Source organism: Diadema antillarum, unplaced genomic scaffold, assembly GCF_040938485.1.
Source record: "Diadema antillarum isolate AM-2024a unplaced genomic scaffold, OU_Dant_1.0 seq00001165_RagTag, whole genome shotgun sequence".
Taxonomy (NCBI): domain Eukaryota; kingdom Metazoa; phylum Echinodermata; class Echinoidea; order Diadematoida; family Diadematidae; genus Diadema; species Diadema antillarum.
In genome coordinates this window covers 546398-564398 of record NW_027271972.1, presented here as the reverse complement: position 1 = coordinate 564398, position 18001 = coordinate 546398, and the positions used below count along the sequence as shown (strand labels likewise).

General features: G+C 40.6%; 1 protein-coding gene across 1 annotated transcript; it reads left to right on the top strand.

Annotated features, from left to right (window-relative positions):
* Window positions 1-1580: 1580 nt before the first annotated feature.
* On the top strand, window positions 1581-17616 carry LOC139744385 (phosphoglycerate kinase-like). The gene is made up of 12 exons (XM_071654826.1): window positions 1581-1760; window positions 3633-3683; window positions 4351-4503; window positions 5559-5703; window positions 6155-6258; window positions 6633-6752; window positions 7772-7886; window positions 8584-8763; window positions 9605-9681; window positions 9836-9936; window positions 11593-11691; window positions 12685-17616. Exons 1-12 carry the CDS (start codon window positions 1699-1701, stop codon window positions 12723-12725), a joined length of 1248 nt encoding a protein of 415 aa, XP_071510927.1. The 5' UTR covers window positions 1581-1698; the 3' UTR covers window positions 12726-17616.
* Window positions 17617-18001: the final 385 nt, after the last annotated feature.

Sequence of the window (18001 nt, the reverse complement as noted above, 5' to 3'; positions counted from 1 at the left end):
GGTGAAATAGAAAATGAAGGCCTACGTATTCTGAAATTTAATGGTCTTTCAGTCTTTTTGTTTTTATGTACTTGTCTGTGTTATGTTTTCATTTGTTTCACTTGCAATGACTCCAACTCTCCCGTTTTCGACGGGAGATCTCCCGCCGAAAACCCATTTTAGCAAAATCTCCCGTTCTCCCGCTTGAGATTTGATTTCTCCCGCCCTGGCTCTGTGTCTCCCAGTGGAAAGGATTTCTTACTTATTGCTATCGTATGTCGAAAAAATAAGCCTTAGATAGCACCAGAGAACATCTAGAGCCCTAGGAACTTCGCGCTTCGCACACATCAACTAGGAGTCTCCCGTTTGCTAGGGGTTTCGGGCGGGAGAATCTTTAGATCAGAAGGTGCTTGGGGTTGGAGTCTCTGCACTTGACATTGGGCCCAACCAATTAATTTCTTCACCCCTCCCCCTCCTTAACCCCGCCCCCTTCCCCACCTCCGCCCCCTTTTTTCTTGTTCTTACTGTCTGTTTTCCTAGAAGCCCCAGCCGAGTTCACGAGTCCTGCGCATGAGAATGAAATGCATGCACATGTGTCGTGATACCCCACCCCCAAATCGACACACGCCAGCAAGGCCTTGGATATCCGGATGTTGCACGTACACCATCCATAAACACGCAGCCCGATCGAGGTATGAGAGGCACTGTACTGTACTGGCACGCGCAGGGCAGCAGCAGTTCTCCCGGCGCCTAGACTTGCTTGGTATATCACACATGTGTGCACGAGAAATTTCTAGGGTTCACTGTGGACTAGCACTTAGTAGGGTAACATCCCCAGTATTCGGTCACTTAAGCTTTTTTGCAATATTTTTCAAACTAAAATAATACATACATACATCATATCTACAGCAATGTATGTGAAATATATCAAATTTCTTTAATCTCAATTTTTATTTTGTTAAATATCACACAGAATTTCACAAAATCGCAAAATATATCACCTTGAAAATTCCCCAGTATACGGTCACCGGCTCCAGTATTCGGTCACGCGATATGCGCGTTCAAAGTCAATGCGTGTTCAAGGCAGCTGAAAAACGCGCGCGCGCGCTACCTTGTTGGCGCAAAATTGCATCGGCGACGTTGCGGCGCCCGTTGGTGACCGAATACTGGGGACTCGGCACTTGCATTCAACCCTTGTGTATTGAGACACTGTATCGGCACGTACGGAAATTTTGTTTTTGCTTTGCGTTTTTGAGGATACCATCACACTCCAAGCTTGCGATAAACAAAAAATCCCGCGAGAGAACGGCCTATTTCTCGATTTTTAGCGCTTTTTCGGCGACCCGTATTCTTAAGACTGGGCCTTATCCGCGCGCGCTTTTGGAAAGTTGCGCCGATTCTGCACTTTTGACGGTAAAATTTGGGATTTTGGATGGATTTTTAGAGGGGGCTAAGGGAGTTTCCTGTTGTGAATGAGTGTGCAAGTATGTGAATTAGTGTGATTTGCGTGTGTTGTGACAGTTGAACTTACTGGCTGGTGACTAGTAATAGGTGACCGAATACCGGGGGCTGACCGAATACTGGTGCCCTTACCCTAGGTGATTTTCTATGTCTTGTGTGGCTACAAGTGCGAGTAATTCTACGTCTCTACAGTATATGTATATCTTCCATTAAAGGGCCCTTCGAACGGAAAGACACTGATACCTGAATTTTCGAAACATGGCACTGAATAAACTTGGCATCGCTGAGACTGACCTTAGTGGAAAGAGAGTGCTAATGAGGTAGGTGATGCGTGGATGCCATTGCATTGGCTCGGTACGTAAAAGACATACAGAGCCGTCACGGCGATCCACAGGCGCAGTTTTCCGGGTAACGTTAGTGGGATTGCAGGAAACAAATCTGAAAATTATATAAAGCAGTGAATACATAGGCCTAGATCAGTAAATCTGTTTTTTACAACAATCCTAAAGGCAGGATACAACATAGCTAGGTATATGAACATCATTCGAATTGCAATTAAATGTGATGTTAAAAAATTCTTGTGCTAATTTCAGCAAGAGCTCTTGCCCTAGAGCTAACTATACACAGCCCAGTCGCTGTACATGGTACGTCGTTCGCATAGCGTATTCAACAGCGTCTGGTCGGGCTAGCCCTAGATCAGAGCTAGATAGAGCTACTCGCATTGCAGACTAGCCCGACCAGACGCTGTTATGCTATGCGAAAACCGCCTGTCGCGACGTACCATGTACAGCGACTGGGCTGTGTATCAGTTCGGGAAACCCACTCACAAGGGGGGCCCCTCCTTATAAGTAACCCGTCCCCCTTATAAGTAACCCCGTCCCCCTTATAAGTAACCCCCGGGGCACCCCTTATAAGGAGTCTCCACGCTTTTTTGCAATGCAACGCGAAAATGAAAGGACTGCGGCAATTCGCTTGATTATGTCCATAAAGCTTCACAAGTTTCCTAGTTACTCACGAAATTTGAGCAAAATCGGTTTGAGGCATCATATCTAAAATCATGGATTTAAATGCGATGTCAAACGACCCATGCGAATGCTGAAATGCGAGCGATTACTGGCGTGAGTGTCGCCAGGCGCGGCGGCGCGGCAATGCTTGAGTGCAGACGTGGCGACTGAGTACGGAGACTTTCGTACTCAGTCGCCACGTCTGCACTCAAGCATTGCCGCGCCGCCGCGCCTGGCGACACTCGCGGCAGCAATCGCTCGCATTTCAGCATTCGCACGGGTCGTTTGACATCGCATTTAAATCCATGATTTTAGATATGATGCCTCAAACCGATTTTGCTCAAATTTCGTGAGTAACTAGGAAACTTGTGAAGTTTTATGGACATAATCAAGCGAATTGCCGCAGTCCTTTCATTTTCGCGTTGCATTGCAAAAAAGCGTGGAGACTCCTTATAAGGGGTGCCCCGGGGGTTACTTATAAGGGGGACGGGGTTACTTATAAGGGGGACGGGTTACTTATAAGGAGGGGCCCCCCTTGTGAGTGGGTTTCCCGAACTGGTATAGTTAATTGCAGACTAGAATTTAGAAATAGGAGGTCTATTCTTGAGTAAATTTATGCTCGAGCAAGTGTCTATTCCATTGGAAATGCATGTTATTATAGATACTTACAGCAAAATTAGCTCTCCCTGAATGGGTTTAATGTATCCCCCAAAGTCTCCCCCCCCCCTCCCCCGTACCACTCCACATTCCCCTACCCTAGCTACGCTAAGCGAATCCATGGCATGGATGCAGCTGTTCCCAACGTCCACTTTGCCGAATGTGTGTGCATCTGTGTGTAAACTAGCGAGGGTATAGTATTAAGGTAGTGTAGAGTGGCATGGCAAAATTAGTGGGGAGTGCTTGAGGAATTCGACTGTTTTTCTTGCCACAATTTTTTTTTTCAGGGGAGATTTTGATGACCAGTAGTAAATATCAAGTCCAAGCTGCTTTAACTTATTCAGCCTTACTGTTTGTAAAAATGCCGGACAATGCAATGCAATGTAGCTAATTCCACACTCTATATATGGGTCTATAATTTGAATATAGCTCAAGTTTCTATTTTACAGAGATTTAGACTATGATGATTTAGTGACAATGATATAATTTGAAGCCATGTTATTTTCATTATGTTCTTTTTTTCTGTATCAGGGTGGACTTCAATGTTCCTTTGAAAGATGGCAGTATCACAAACAATCAGAGGTGGGTATATAGTACTGTATACGCCAAATATTTCGCGAGGTTTTTATTTTCGCGAATTTTGCGAGTCAGCTGCTGTTCGCGAAATTAAAAACACGCGAAAATATTGATTCTAGTGCCGATATGAATGTGACGTACGCGTACATTTCTCCGTTCAGTACAGGACTCCATGATCGCGAATTTAACCACTCGCAAAATTGTCGGGAAGTCCCGATTCGCGAAAATTTTGACTCGCGAAATACATAGCGTATACAGTACTTATCAACTATTTGCTATTGTTCAGGATCTTTCATGTTTCATGCCACAGCTCATTGTGCATTTATAGTGTGGAATTAGATGATAGCCTGTTTGAACGACGGCACATGCACATACTACATACAATGTATTTTTGTTGTCAAATTGCCCAATACTGACAACTTATTCACTCTTGGTATTTCAGTGATGATCAGATCTTGTTTCAAAGAAAATAGCTGTCATACACATTCTCTAAACAATTGCTTGAAGTTTGAATTGAGCATAACGTCTTTGTTTTGAGATTGAATGCATGGGAGTGAAAATTCATTTTTATTTTCTTACATTGTGCTTTATCATGTAGCATACAGCAATCATAGTTCTCTGTTAACATACAGTGACATAAATTGTTGTGCCATGTACTTTCAAACTTATTTAGAATCACAGCTGCCCTTCCGAGCATTCAGCACATCTTGAATAAAGGTGCCAAGTCCCTCGTTCTCATGAGTCACCTGGGCCGACCCGAAGGCAGACAGCAGAGCAAGTTCTCCCTCAAACCTGTGGCTGAAGAGCTGAAAAAACTGCTCAACAGGTGAGTTGATGAGACACTGACATGATTCACTCATTGTCTTGCTCTCTCTTTCACACGAGAAAATGTTTTTAAAAAAAGATGAATCTCGAGCTCATTACATTCTAGACAATTTAGGAAATCTGCACCATCATTGCAGATTTGACAAGGACCCTGCGGGTTTTGCCTGTGCTGTCCTCCTAAATTCATACAGATATATGTTGCCACTATGGAAGGGAATGCTTGAGGCTTGCCTGATTCTGGAAGCAACTACTGTAAAAGTGGATATTTTCGCGTGACTAATTTTTCGCGCTTGGCCGGTTCGGAAGAGTTTCGCGTGTTTTTAATTCCGCAGAATCAAGGCATCACGCACAGGCACATATGGCAAGCAAAAATATTCGCGTGCTTTTATTTTCGCGCTAGTTTCTGGTTGCGCGAAATGCGCAAAAATTTGAACACCGCGAAAATTTCCACTTTTACAGTAATCCCTTTCGGCAGCTCCTTGAAGCTATTCCAGGATGGTGAAAATGTTTGCTAGCACTAGTATTCAGAGGGAATACCTTTGATTATATCAGGAATGAAACAGGAAAGAAACTCACTCATTAATTATTGAACAAGTCTTTTTCAGTCCTTGGCGTGGTATAGCAATGCCTTTAGAAATGCACCATGATATGTGCAAATAGCAGCCTGAAAATTTCTCTGTGTCTTTTATTATTGTATTTCTTGTCATGTATGTGTCTTATGTATTATTCACTCACAAAAACGATGGCATGTTTGGTTTGATAAGTAGAGAAGCTCTCATGGGCAAGTTTCAGATTCAGTTATGATAATTTATGATTACCATAAATTTGTATGGTGCAGATTTAGTAGGAATGATTTAAGCTCAATTATGCATGACAAAATAATAAAAATGAAACAGAGAGAAACAGATTAATACTCAAGCAAATAACATTAATTAAATCTCAACTGAAAATCTTACACAATGTAATGAGGATACAGACTTGAAAGAAACTGATAGTGATTTTCCTTAAAGGAATTCAGTGACTGAGCCATGCCTGCCAATTCCTTCCACCCCTCAGGGATGTGAATTTCTTGTCAGACTGTGTGGGACCGGAGGTGGAGGCTGTGTGTGCAGACCCCGCCCCGGGGAGTCTCGTCCTCCTGGAGAATCTGCGCTTCCACCCAGAGGAAGAGGGCAGTAGCAAGGATGAATCAGGCAAGAAGGTAAAACATTACATTTTGTAGGAATTATGTTGTATGTGTACTTATGTACATGTTTAATATAAAAGGTCACAATAACTTTACATTTACATTTTATGGCGATTAATCATGTAGCATTTGATATTTATGCAGATTTATCTTCTGTATACTTTGAACATTTCAAGAGGGTCTTTTTTTTATTGTTACAAGTTGATGGATATATGGCAAAATAACAGATTGCAAAAATAATTGCACCTGTAAAACCTGTGAAATTCTCTCTTGAATAGGAGATGTACTGTGTTTATTTAGCATTCTGCCGCTTCAGTTCTTGATTGTGAATTCATGGACTCATGTAATTGTTATACAAGTCCCGATTTCTGAGAGACAATGTATATGGTGTGTACAGTACCTATATGAAAATTGTAATCACATCCAATGCACCAACTCTTCTTAATGTTGTATGTTTGAACCTCAGGTGAAAGCAAGTCCCGAGGCTGTGGCAGCCTTCCGTGCCTCCCTGACCAAGCTGGGAGATATGTATGTCAACGATGCATTTGGGACTGCTCATAGAGCTCACAGGTAAGGACAGGGAGAGTCCATAACGTACATCACTCTCTCTGCCATCTTTACTGTGACTCACTGTACGTGGACAGCCCACAATCTATACTCTTCCAGCCTCATTTTGATCTTGAACGTATTGATGTAAAGGCTTTGAGTTTAGTATAAAGTTTATCATACATGATTGCATATATCCACAGTTCAAAATTTTGTGATGTGCAGTCCAATTTTCAATGAACACAGATCAATATTTCATTGCTTTACCTTTTCCTGCAATAATTGAGTTACCCCATAGATTTTTAACTGTAATTTCTGAGATTCATCTTTTTTTAATTTCTTTCTTTTTTTTTTACATGAAAATAATAATAATGTCTGTGTTTGGCACTGGCTGACAGCTCTATGGTTGGCGTGGAGCTCCCGCAGCGAGCCGCTGGATTCCTGCTCAAGAAGGAGCTGGATTACTTTGCTAAGGCTTTGGACAACCCGGACAGACCCTTCCTGGCCATCCTTGGAGGGTAAGAAAAGGCAGATCTAGTGTGGTGATGCTCAAAACACTAATGACTTTCCATTGTGCAAAATATCTGATTTGGAGACATAGTAGATATGCTCTAGATTCTTAACAAGGGATCCCTTTTATGTCACAGTGGCAGAAGCAGAAGCGGCATTAGTAGGAAGTCATTGTAGTAGTAGAAGTAGTACAGTGACCTCCTGTTATAACGAACACGGTTCTAACAAAATTTCAGTTACAACAAAATAGAAATTCAGGCCACAACAATATCGGCTCTATGTATTTTTATTGTTTATTTGTACGGTTATAACGAAATTTTGCTATAATGAAAGAAAACTGCTGGTCCCGGGGACTTCGTTATAACGGGAGTCCACTGTAGTAGTATTAGTAGTAGTAGTAGTAGTAGTAGAAGTAGTAGCAGCAGTAGTAGTAGTAGTAGTAGTAGTAGTAGTAGCAGTAGTAGTAGTAGTAGTAGCAGTAGTATTAGTAGTAGCAGTAGTAGTAGCAGTAGTAGTAGTAGTATTAAAAGTAATTGAAATGGTAATGGTTATAGCAATAATAGTTGTAGTACAAGTAGTAGTGGTAGTATGATACGTGGTTAACAGCATATCGTTGCTCCAGACCTCGTATCTGAAATTTTGGTGAAAATGACTTTTTTGGATTAATGGTCATATAATCAGTTAAGTGAAAATGATGTCCTGTCCAAATCCTAGCTGTCTTACGCCAAAAAATAATCCACCACGGCATGTCAAAGGAAAGGTTCTCCAATTTGATGCAGTGCTTTGGCTTCCATGTTTTTTTTGCTTTCCTGAACATTTGACATATTGTAGATACGAGGTCTTGTCGTCCCAGCGACGATATGCTTTAATCAGAGCAATTACGGTACCCATTAAAATATATGCTTGGTTTCTTGTTACTCTTAGTGAAACAGCCAAGAAAAACTAAACAAAATCTGTGAGAAGCAACTTCAACTTGGGGACGTATGTATGGAAGTACATATTTTCTTGTGTGCATTGCTCCCCGTAGAGCCAAAGTGAAGGATAAAATCCAGCTGATTGAGAACATGTTGGACAAGGTGGATGAGATGGTGATTGGGGGAGGGATGGCTTACACCTTCCTCAAGGTCCTGCAGGGAATGAAGGTAAAATATCTGTCATCGACTAGTAAGTTCAACTGTTGCAGAGATTGGTTTCTTGGCTGTATTCAAGGCAATGTATTCCTCTGCGACAGGTTGGAATCCTCTTTAAAAAGATGTTCACAGCATGTCGCATAGATTTTGTTTTCTTGACACTCATTAAACAAGTTTCAAATTTCATCAAAAATCTGTTTCCTCTATTGAGTAAGATCTTTATGCTGTGCTCAGCCATGACAATTCGCTATCTTTGCCCACAGGTTAAGATTTGTTTCCACACAACTCCTGACATGTGGGCAGGGCCTTGTGCATGTTGATGTGGGACAATATTGAAGAGGAACCATAACAGACTTGATCATGTGTGAGATTATACAATGTTTTTAGAACATGCTTCAGCGATATTAACAGCATTGTCACAATTAATGTTAATACTCATATTGACCTATTAGCTAGCAAAAGACTTACCAGCATTGTAGGTACCACCAACTAGCATGATATCAGAAATGTATGTGTGGGCAATACTGTTTGCACCTTCCTTCTTTTTTTTTTCGTGATGTACGAATTTCATTAGCTGTGCTTTCATGTTTTAAGTCTTTAAGCGTGTAAGACACAAATCGTCTTCTATTTTGTGTACCCTCTACCCCGAAACATAAATGAGTCTGTAATAACTGTGTCTGCTCTCCCTGCTTTTTAATCTGATCCTCAGATTGGCAACTCCCTGTTTGACGAGGAGGGATCCCAGATTGTTGGCAAATTGATGGAGAAGGCTGAAAAGAATGGGGTCAAAGTTCATCTCCCGGTCGACTTCGTGACAGCAGACAAGTTTGACGAGAATGCCCAGGTGGGAGAAGCAACCGTCTCCTCTGGTATCCCGGATGGGTGGATGGTGAGTGGTCCCACTTTCAAATCAGAGGATTTAGATAATATATATTGATGAATGATTAATCTTTCCTGTTATAAAACATTGCACTCCTGATAGATTGTAACTGTTTATAGTGAATGTCATTCCTCTTTCTTCAGAGTAGCATTGTCTTCTGACTTCATTAAAGTGGAAAGTCTCATTGCAAATACTTCATCCTGTTTGACCAAACGTCTGCAATAAAATGGCAACATCTACATTATCTTGTGAATGGTGGAGATTTACATTCAATCAAAAAAAGGAGTGAATAATGCAGTCAATTCCTGTATTGTGTGTGTCTTTTTACAGTACATATTGGCTCGAGAAAAGATGCAAAGTAACTACATGTAGCACCATTTTCAAGCACAAAATCAGAGTATATTCTCAACCTCAAGTTTTCTTCTTCCCCAGGCAAAACAAGTATGCTTGTACTGTTTCTGACCACAAGTCATATTGAATGAACCTCAAGTATATGGTGACATGACTGTGAATTATGCTTTTGTTCTATTTTTTCAAAGAACCAGAAGAATACCTGCCTACAACCCATCTTGAAATTTTGCAACTTGAAATCACTTGCAAATAGTTGTCTATTTTTAGTCCTGAACTTATATCATTGAACTGAAAATGTTGCTGTCCCCAGTCTAGGTCAGTTGGAGGAGTTGAGTTATTCACAAGTTTAGCTGCCTACCACTGTCCACTTTAAGTCAGAAAGTTGATATTGAATATCCAATTTGGATTCCTCATTCGCATATACCTTACATAATTAATCACTTCAGATATATTTCTAATTGGTTATTTATTTGTTGTCAATTATTGTTTTTCTGTCAAGGGCCTAGACTGTGGTCCAAAGAGTGTCGAGTTATTCAAAGGTGCAATCGAAAGGGCAAAGGTCATCGTTTGGAATGGGTGAGTAAGCTAATACCTTATAGCAGTGAATTACCGTGGAACATTGTATCAAGTACTTGATCACAAAGATTAAATCCTGCTGAATTTGATTTTTGGTCCTCTTACCATATACTCCCTGTCAGTCTCCTTCATTCTTCTTTCATTATTAACCCAGGCCTGTTGGAGTCTTCGAGTTTGCCAAGTTTGAAGTAGGAACAAAGAAGGTCATGGACTACGTTGTTGCGGCAACGAAAGCTGGACGAGTAACAATCATTGGTAAGTATTGAATGTTATGTAAGCCTATTTTATGCAAACCTATTTTTGTTTTCTTTTGTACATATTCCAGTTGAGATGTCCAAGAAAAATGATTGTCCCAAATCACTCACAAGTACTATACTTGATAAATAGTCTCCGGGTATCTTTCTTCTATGTGAACTCAGACACCTTCAAACATGTTATCCTTCTCTTTATTCCAAACAATATCAACTTACACTTGTTTATGCTCAACAAAAGTTCATTGTTACAGAACTAGTTGGCCATACATTTTGGATCAGCATTAAAAAAATCGTCTTGAGCTGTTGGAAGTGGGTCTTTGGATTTGACATATATGTACCTATCACATGTGCATACAGCTATATCTTACAGTGTTTCATTGCATTAAGGAGTGTCATTTAAATGCATGATAAAAAAAAGTGGGTCCAGAATGCTGCCCTGCGGAACACCGTTTGACAGTAGACCCCCTTGATTCATGTCCATTGATCACTATGATTTGCTGTTGAGTGTGAAAATCGCCAATGAAAACTTTCATTAACCCTAACCAGGCCGGGCTTTTTTGGGTGTTCTGTGGCCGGGGAGGGGTTGATTCAAACCCCCCCCCCCCCCCCCCCCCGAGATCTCGGCCATCGGTTGCGCAATTGCCATGAAATTTGGCACGTGCATTACCTGTGGCGTAATCTACTAAGCTATACAAAAAGAAATGGAAATTTTCATCATAATAATTAATTATGCTAATATATGCATAAAATCATACATTTTGCTCTAAATCAGAAATTAAAGCTCCTAAAATCCTAATTTTTGGTGAAGACATTCTTTGTAGCATTCCTAACAATGTACTTGAAAAAAAGATTTGTTATCAAAATCAATTTCGTATGTATTTTATTGTTTTATGAATTATGTATTTTGTTGTTTTTTCGACCTTTTGTTTTATCATTTTTTTTCCGCAAAATTTATGACAGAACCTATTTCAAGCATAATTATGCTAAAATTGATAAGTTTCAGCCTATGAAAGTGAAAATAATCATATCTTTATGAATAAGAGAAAACTCCATTTGCATAGACTTTATACACAAAATCACGTTTTTGAGCCATTTTCGGTTTGACAGGCATGTATAAAACGTTATGCAGCGTCGTAACGGTATGCACGATTTTCGCGAAAATGGTGTCAAAAGATGCGCGAGACTTGAAAGTAAAAAGTCAGCGAACGGCGCAGTCAAAAAATTTCGCACGGCGGAGTAGTTGCGAAAAATGTCGAGGGGGGGGGTTGATTCAACCCCCCCCCCCCCCCCCGGCCTTTTTAGGGTTAAGGTGTCACTAAATTCGTAGTATTTTAATTTCCAAAGTGGCACACCATGAGAGACCATATCAAAGGCTTTTTCCAGGTCTTTTGTTACCAATTCAACAACATGACCAGTGTTGATATCTTTTGACTTCAGAATGGGCACTTCTGAAAAATAATTTGGGACGTGTTATTTAAGCAGTTGATACTAAATTTATGTTTAAAACATTACAGGCTCTGCTGTCACAGCATAAAAGAAAAATCAACAGCTCACATGCGTCAATACAAGATCACATGTATGGCTGAGTTTGTATCTGTTATCAGTCAAATCTGTCAAATTTCACTGATATGTAACATTTGTCCTATTCCCACAACAGGAGGAGGAGATACTGCCACGTGCGCTGCCAAGTACGGTACTGAGGCTCTTGTCAGCCATGTTAGCACCGGGGGAGGAGCCAGTCTGGAGTTGCTAGAAGGTGAGCGATCCCTTTTCTTTATAACAACTCTTTAGATCAAAGGAAGTAGTCATGTATGGTGATCCACTCTGTTCTTGGCCATCCTGCGGTATTTTCATGGCTCGTCTTGTTTTAGTGAGCTCACAAGTCTTCTACATCGTATGTGGTCGTCTCACTACTGCTCGACAGACTCCACATATGCCTGTTTTCAATTGTCATTTTTTCTGGATAAACGTCTTTGAATATGATTTCGACTTTCTCTTACTGTCGCTGCCCACAGATCTCAGTAGCTACATAGAATCATGAGATTTCAGATTTTGTCACAGACTCTGGCGCTGTGTGATATACACATGTAGGACTGTTGAACATATTTCACTAGTGGTTACATATTTAAAGGGAAATCAAGTTTGAATCTGATGTAGAGATACATGTATCAGAGTGAATTATGATCAGTCTTCTTAATGCAGAATAACCGATGCCCTTGATCTTGTGGTTAAGTTTCAACCTTGAATGTCTTCAGGTGGCAGGTAGATTTTTAAAACAATTGTGCCAACTGAAGCTAGTGTGTTGCATGCACTGTGCAGCGCAGCAAAAAATAAAGCAACAACTTGTTGACCAGAGCCTACATGTACAGTGGCAGATCCAGGGAGGACCGCACCGGGCGCACGCCCCCCTTTATTTTTTGTTGAAACAAAAGAAATGAAAAGAAAAAATGGGGGAGGGGTGTGTGTGCCCCCCCCCCCCTTAATTTTGTAAACGTGCTCCCTCTTTACGGAATTCCTGGATCCGCCCTTACATGTATGCTACTAGTGGAGAATTTACAATCAAATTTTTCTCATTTATGCCAAGGACTTATGTTTACATTCTTGCCCTTTCATTTTTCATTGGCTGTCATGAGGGTGATATGGGAGGATTTTTGTTCGTTTGTTTGTTGCTGTTGTTGATAATAGGAAAAATGAGGAAGTGGTTTACCACGACTATAATGGTATGCTTCTGGGTTACATTGTCTTGCAGGCAAGGTGCTTCCTGGTGTAGCAGCACTCACTGATGTGTGACTACTAGAACCTTCCAAACCTTCAACCAGCAGCATGCTCTGATCTAGAGACTAGAGGAATGTGTTTCTTTTTATAAAATATATTTAAGTTCTATCATAAAGTATCATATAGATTTATACCGTAAAATATCATGTATAAGCGCACCTGTTTCTTTATAAGGCAGATCCTTAACTTCTTATCTTGAAAGGAAAAAAAATACTATGAACGGCAAGCACGTGCCTCTCAAGAGAATCTGAGTTTCAGTAGGCCTGTTTACACATACCTGAAATTATGAGGTTTGAATAATCAACTAATGCAACATGATGTGTAAACTGTAAGTTTGTGTGTGGGTGGACACACACGATAAATCACTGAATATTGCAATCTGCATCATGAGGCAGACATCAGTCCACCTTGATTTCTTGGAAAACTCGAGATAATTTGCTTTCTCTAGTGTTTATGAATGGCACATGAAAGAAAAGAGACTCAGGCTTTTTTAACTCTTTATGTGCCATGGTGGAAACCCCCCGTGTGCCGCATTATTCTGAGACACCAACGTAGTCATACATTGAGAAAACATTCTATTTTTCACATCTTTATAACTTTTACAGATTTCTGTTAAATTGTAGACAAAGTAAGCAAACTTGTAGAGAAAATGCCACTATTTGCATTGATGTAAATTCTGTTGCAGATCTATAATTGCTTTTCTTTCAAATGCCCAGTACCTACATTATTGTAAATGTATGACTTTTGCACACAACGCAGTTACAGAAACTTAGAATTTGCACGCAAATTAAGTATGAAACACTGCTTGTTAGTCAGTCACCACATAAAATATAAGCTATAGACGAGAGGAACCGATATGCCAGAAACGATTTCATTGTACGTGGCATTTGGCGAGTTATCGATCGGTTTTGGCGGGTTTGTGCGTTTGAGCGAAATATGCGAAGTTGGCACGCCGGCGACTGAGTCGGACATGCGAACGTGGAACATAAAGAGTTATTTCAGTGATGCAACTCCCCATACTAGGTGTGCACACTTCGGTGCTCAGGGTCACGCTGCAGTCATTGTTGAGGCATGTGCAGTGCTTTGCTTAAATCCAAATCAATTTATTAGCCATGTGTGAACGTTGCTGAATGAAATCAATTTTTGCAGCATGATCTACAAACTTATAAATCTTGTGTTAGTGAATAGACCTACTGTATTTTCACATTGTCGAGGGCAAGTGGAGCGTTTGAAATTTCAGCAGCTTGTAGATTTCCACAATTCTCTCTCAGACCTTGTTCTTGTCAGAATGACTTCAGCAGCTTGCAGATTTCTAAGTCTGCTTACTTTGTCGGCTTGCAAAGTTTGCTTTGTGGGAAAGGGTCAAAAGTGAACTAGACTCCTTGCGTATACTCACTGTAGTCACATATTATTACAGGAGCCCAGTGCTGAGACTAGGCCAGCTAGCGCTCCGTCACGTATTCAGCGTGCGCGCATATACGTACGTCGCCATATTGATTATGACGTAATCGAACTTGACAACATGAACAATTCGTCGCTGATGAGCTCTGCATTTTTAATTACCCCTGTATTGAATTGCAACTGGAAAAATAAAAACAAAATGAGGGTGGAAAGTACAGGTCTCCTCACTTCATGCATATTCATATGTTCAAAACACTACATTCATAGTTGCAAGATCTTGATAAAATTTCCATATAAGTGTACATTTTCGTAACCCTAATTTTATGCATTAAATATGACTTTATGCAAATTATTTATAGCTTATCAATAACATATATATAGCTTATCATAACATTGAGATTCTTGCTGGAGTACTCCAAGGTGACACATTGGCCCCCTACCTCTTCGTAATTGCAGTAGATTATTGTATGCGCCTAGCATTAGAGAAGAAGCCAGATCTTGGATTTACTTTGACACCAGCACGGAGCAGGAGAGTAAAGGCCAAGAAAATATCCGACACAGAATTCGCAGATGACATTGCCCTGTTGACAAACACCGTGAAGGATGCAGAGGAACTCATGAGGGAAGTAGAGGCGGTATCTGCCAGCGTAGGACTAACGATGAATGAACAAAAGACAAAATATCTGGTCGAGAATATTGATGAGCTAGGAGGGATTACAAGTATGGGTGGGCAGCCAATAGAGCTAGTAAATGACTTCCTGTATCTTGGGGCCAAAATCAGAAACTCTGAGGAGGACGTAGACGCAAGAAAGAGAAAAGCATGGGCAGCATGTCACAGCTTAAAAACTGTGTGGAAATCAGACTTGCGGAAGGACCTTAAAGTTCGCCTTTTCACCGCAACAGTCGAGTCAGTACTTCTGTATGGGTCTGAAACTTGGACTATGACGAGAAGACTCACTAAAATCCTAGATGGTTGCTACACAAGGATGCTCAGGATGGCTCTAAACATCAACCAATATACGATGAGGATCACTAACTCAGAACTGTATGGGACCCTACCAAAAGTTAGCTCCAAAGTAGCTCAGAGGAGGCTAAGGCTCGCTGGACACGCCCAAAGACACCCTGAGCTAACACTACACACAGTTTTACTATGGGAACCACTACATGGGAGAGCAAGACGCGGGCGGCCTCGACGCACATATGTAGACACACTTAGAAATGACACTGGTCTGCATGACACAAAGGACATTGCCAGTGTAATGGAGAACAGAGAGCGCTGGAGGGACGTCATCCATGGATCTCGGGAATACTACCCGACTTACGTATGTCAATAACATGTCAATAACAATTTTTTAACAATTTTTTGTATCTATTCCTTTTAAATTTAAATGAAAGAGGTCACGTCTACCTGTTTCATGCAGTCGGCTTCCATCCTACAGTTTTTTGCTCATTGATCCATAGGCCCGATTAACGGGTAAAATAAGGTTTCGTGAACCCTGTAGTCTACTGAAATATGACCTGTTGCGTTGCTAGCGTCAGATTTTTATTATATTGAGGTGATATATTTATGATCTCGTGTCAAGTTATTGTTTCTGTTATAAAGATCAAGTAGACTGCCCTTGGTATTGCATTTTTTCTCTGTAGCGGGAAAAATATTACATTCTTTCCTGACAAAATAGCCGCAGAATTTTATTTCTATCGGTGTGGTGCTCGCGCTTCCCCCTTGTGCGTAGGCGCAGCGATTTGGTCCCACGTCGTCCATTGTTCGGTGCGTGAACGTGCATTTTGGGAGTTGGCGCATGCCTGTGGCCGCTGCATTATGTCGTGCTATTTTGCTGGTTTATAGGCTAGTTTGCATGCAGAATGCATGTTGTACCGCATGGTTCATTGGCCAGTATGTTTTTGTTATTAAAGATAGACCAGAAAGGACTAGGTTCCTATGTGTAGCCAGCTAGAGTGCTAACAATTTAATAGCTACATTAGCAGTGTGATTACTCAGACAGCAGTCTGTCGTTGTTAAGGTCTAGACGTAATTTTAAATCAGATCATCAGTAATAAAATAGTGGGCCTACATATCAAACCTAAGGTATTAATTCGTGCATTTACACATTGGCTTTGCAATATCTTGTATTGAGTGTAGCCTGTAGTATATAAACTAGTCTAGTATAGTAGTAATAGTATTTATTTTAATATTATCAAATTATATCTACTAGACCCTAACAACACTGATAGTAGATCTACGTGTAGGTTGCTACGGGCAATTTGCAACACATGCCTAATAATATACTTGCCATACATGGTGCATATCATGTGCCAAAAAAGAAATTAAAAAAAAAGTACCTGGTACATATTAATTTCTATATCAAATATACATGATACGTTACGTGATATATGAGTCTATAAAAGTGACAGTGCATGCGGAGGTTGTTTACTTTGTATCTTTGTTGATGAATTTGACAAAATGCACAATAATAATGTGACGAGACCTGAAAAAGTACCGGTATTAGCTACTGCTATAGTGATATTTTTTTTTAACAGTGTCGCACAGAGAGATGTAATTTCCTGGTTCTTTGTTGAAGGTACAGATTTTCGCGCTGCAAAACAATACAGTTGATGCAATGAAAGTTGGTCAATTTTTTTTTCTTTTTATTCAGCGACCAAAGTAATGAAAGGTGATGGTGTCACTATAATATAGGGGTAGGAAAAATAGTGGAGTACCGGTACCGGTACCCAGTGTTGAACAAAAGTTTCTTCTAGCAAGCTACTACCACAAACAATCACAGTCGATGGGTTCAAATGATATTTGTAGCATAGTCAACTGTTCATAAGTTGTTGAGATACTACTACCACACACAAACAATCATGGAATCAATTGGTTCAAATAACATATTCATGATATTTGTAGCATAGTCCTCTGTTCATATGTTGTTGAGATACTTCTGCCACACAATCATAGAATCAATGGGATCAAATGACATGACATCTGTAGCATACTCGACTGTTCATAGTTCTTGAGATGTACCGGGTACGTACAATATAATGTGCAGCAACAAACAAATAATTTGAACTAGGTATAATCGTATGCCAGATGAAATTATATTGCACTGTATCTATTTATAAACAAATTAATCAAATTACAGCTACCAGTATTTTCTGCTTTCCTGTAAATTGTCTGCAGTCTCAATTTGATAGTGATACTGGTAGTGGTACCTACCAGGTACATATCACTTGTATTGTGATGACAATGTGAATGATAACAGCATGGCAATAATGAAGTTATGATTTCAAAGTACATTTCACTTGCATACAGAGTTGTGCAGTCTTGTATAGTGCCATGTGCAATCCAGTCTTTTTTAATTGAAGGAAGTTTGATTGATTGTAAGCTTATGACAGCAGCAGCACAATACAGGAAGTAGTGTAATGAACATTGACACACTCCTTTGATCCATCCTCCCTCTGCCTACCCGCGCCCGGCCCGGCCCGGCCCGGCCGCGCCCAGCCCCGCTCCGCTAGCCCGCGGGCCCGCATGATATCTGCACAACCCGTGTGTCGGGCGTGTGAAGCAGAGCCCGCGCGCGTTGACCATCTATCTGATTTGCCGTAAGCGTGAATCGAATAGCCCTGAGCAGTAACAAGAGGTCAAATGCAAGGGGCATAAATGATTCACAAAAAACTGTAGGATGAACAGAAACCACAGATAATTGTCAGAAATGTCCTAAATGATGTCAAAAAGACTATCACATTTCACAGAAAATTGCAACTTAAGATATGAAAAAGTCAAGAAAATGTGTTGAAATCTGATGCTAATTACGATCCTGTCTGTGCGTCCCATGGGACCGACTCATGCATGATAGCGACACATGGTTGATATATCGCGCATTGTGAAGTGA

Coding starts and splice junctions, on each gene's coding strand:
- LOC139744385 (XM_071654826.1), top strand. CDS start 1,699: ATGGCACTGAATAAACTTGGCATCGCTGAGACTGACCTTAGTGGAAAG. Junction 5,704..6,154: donor AGGATGAATCAGGCAAGAAG/GTAAAACATTAC, acceptor TTTGAACCTCAG/GTGAAAGCAAGTCCCGAGGC. Junction 9,682..9,835: donor AAGGTCATCGTTTGGAATGG/GTGAGTAAGCTA, acceptor TTATTAACCCAG/GCCTGTTGGAGTCTTCGAGT.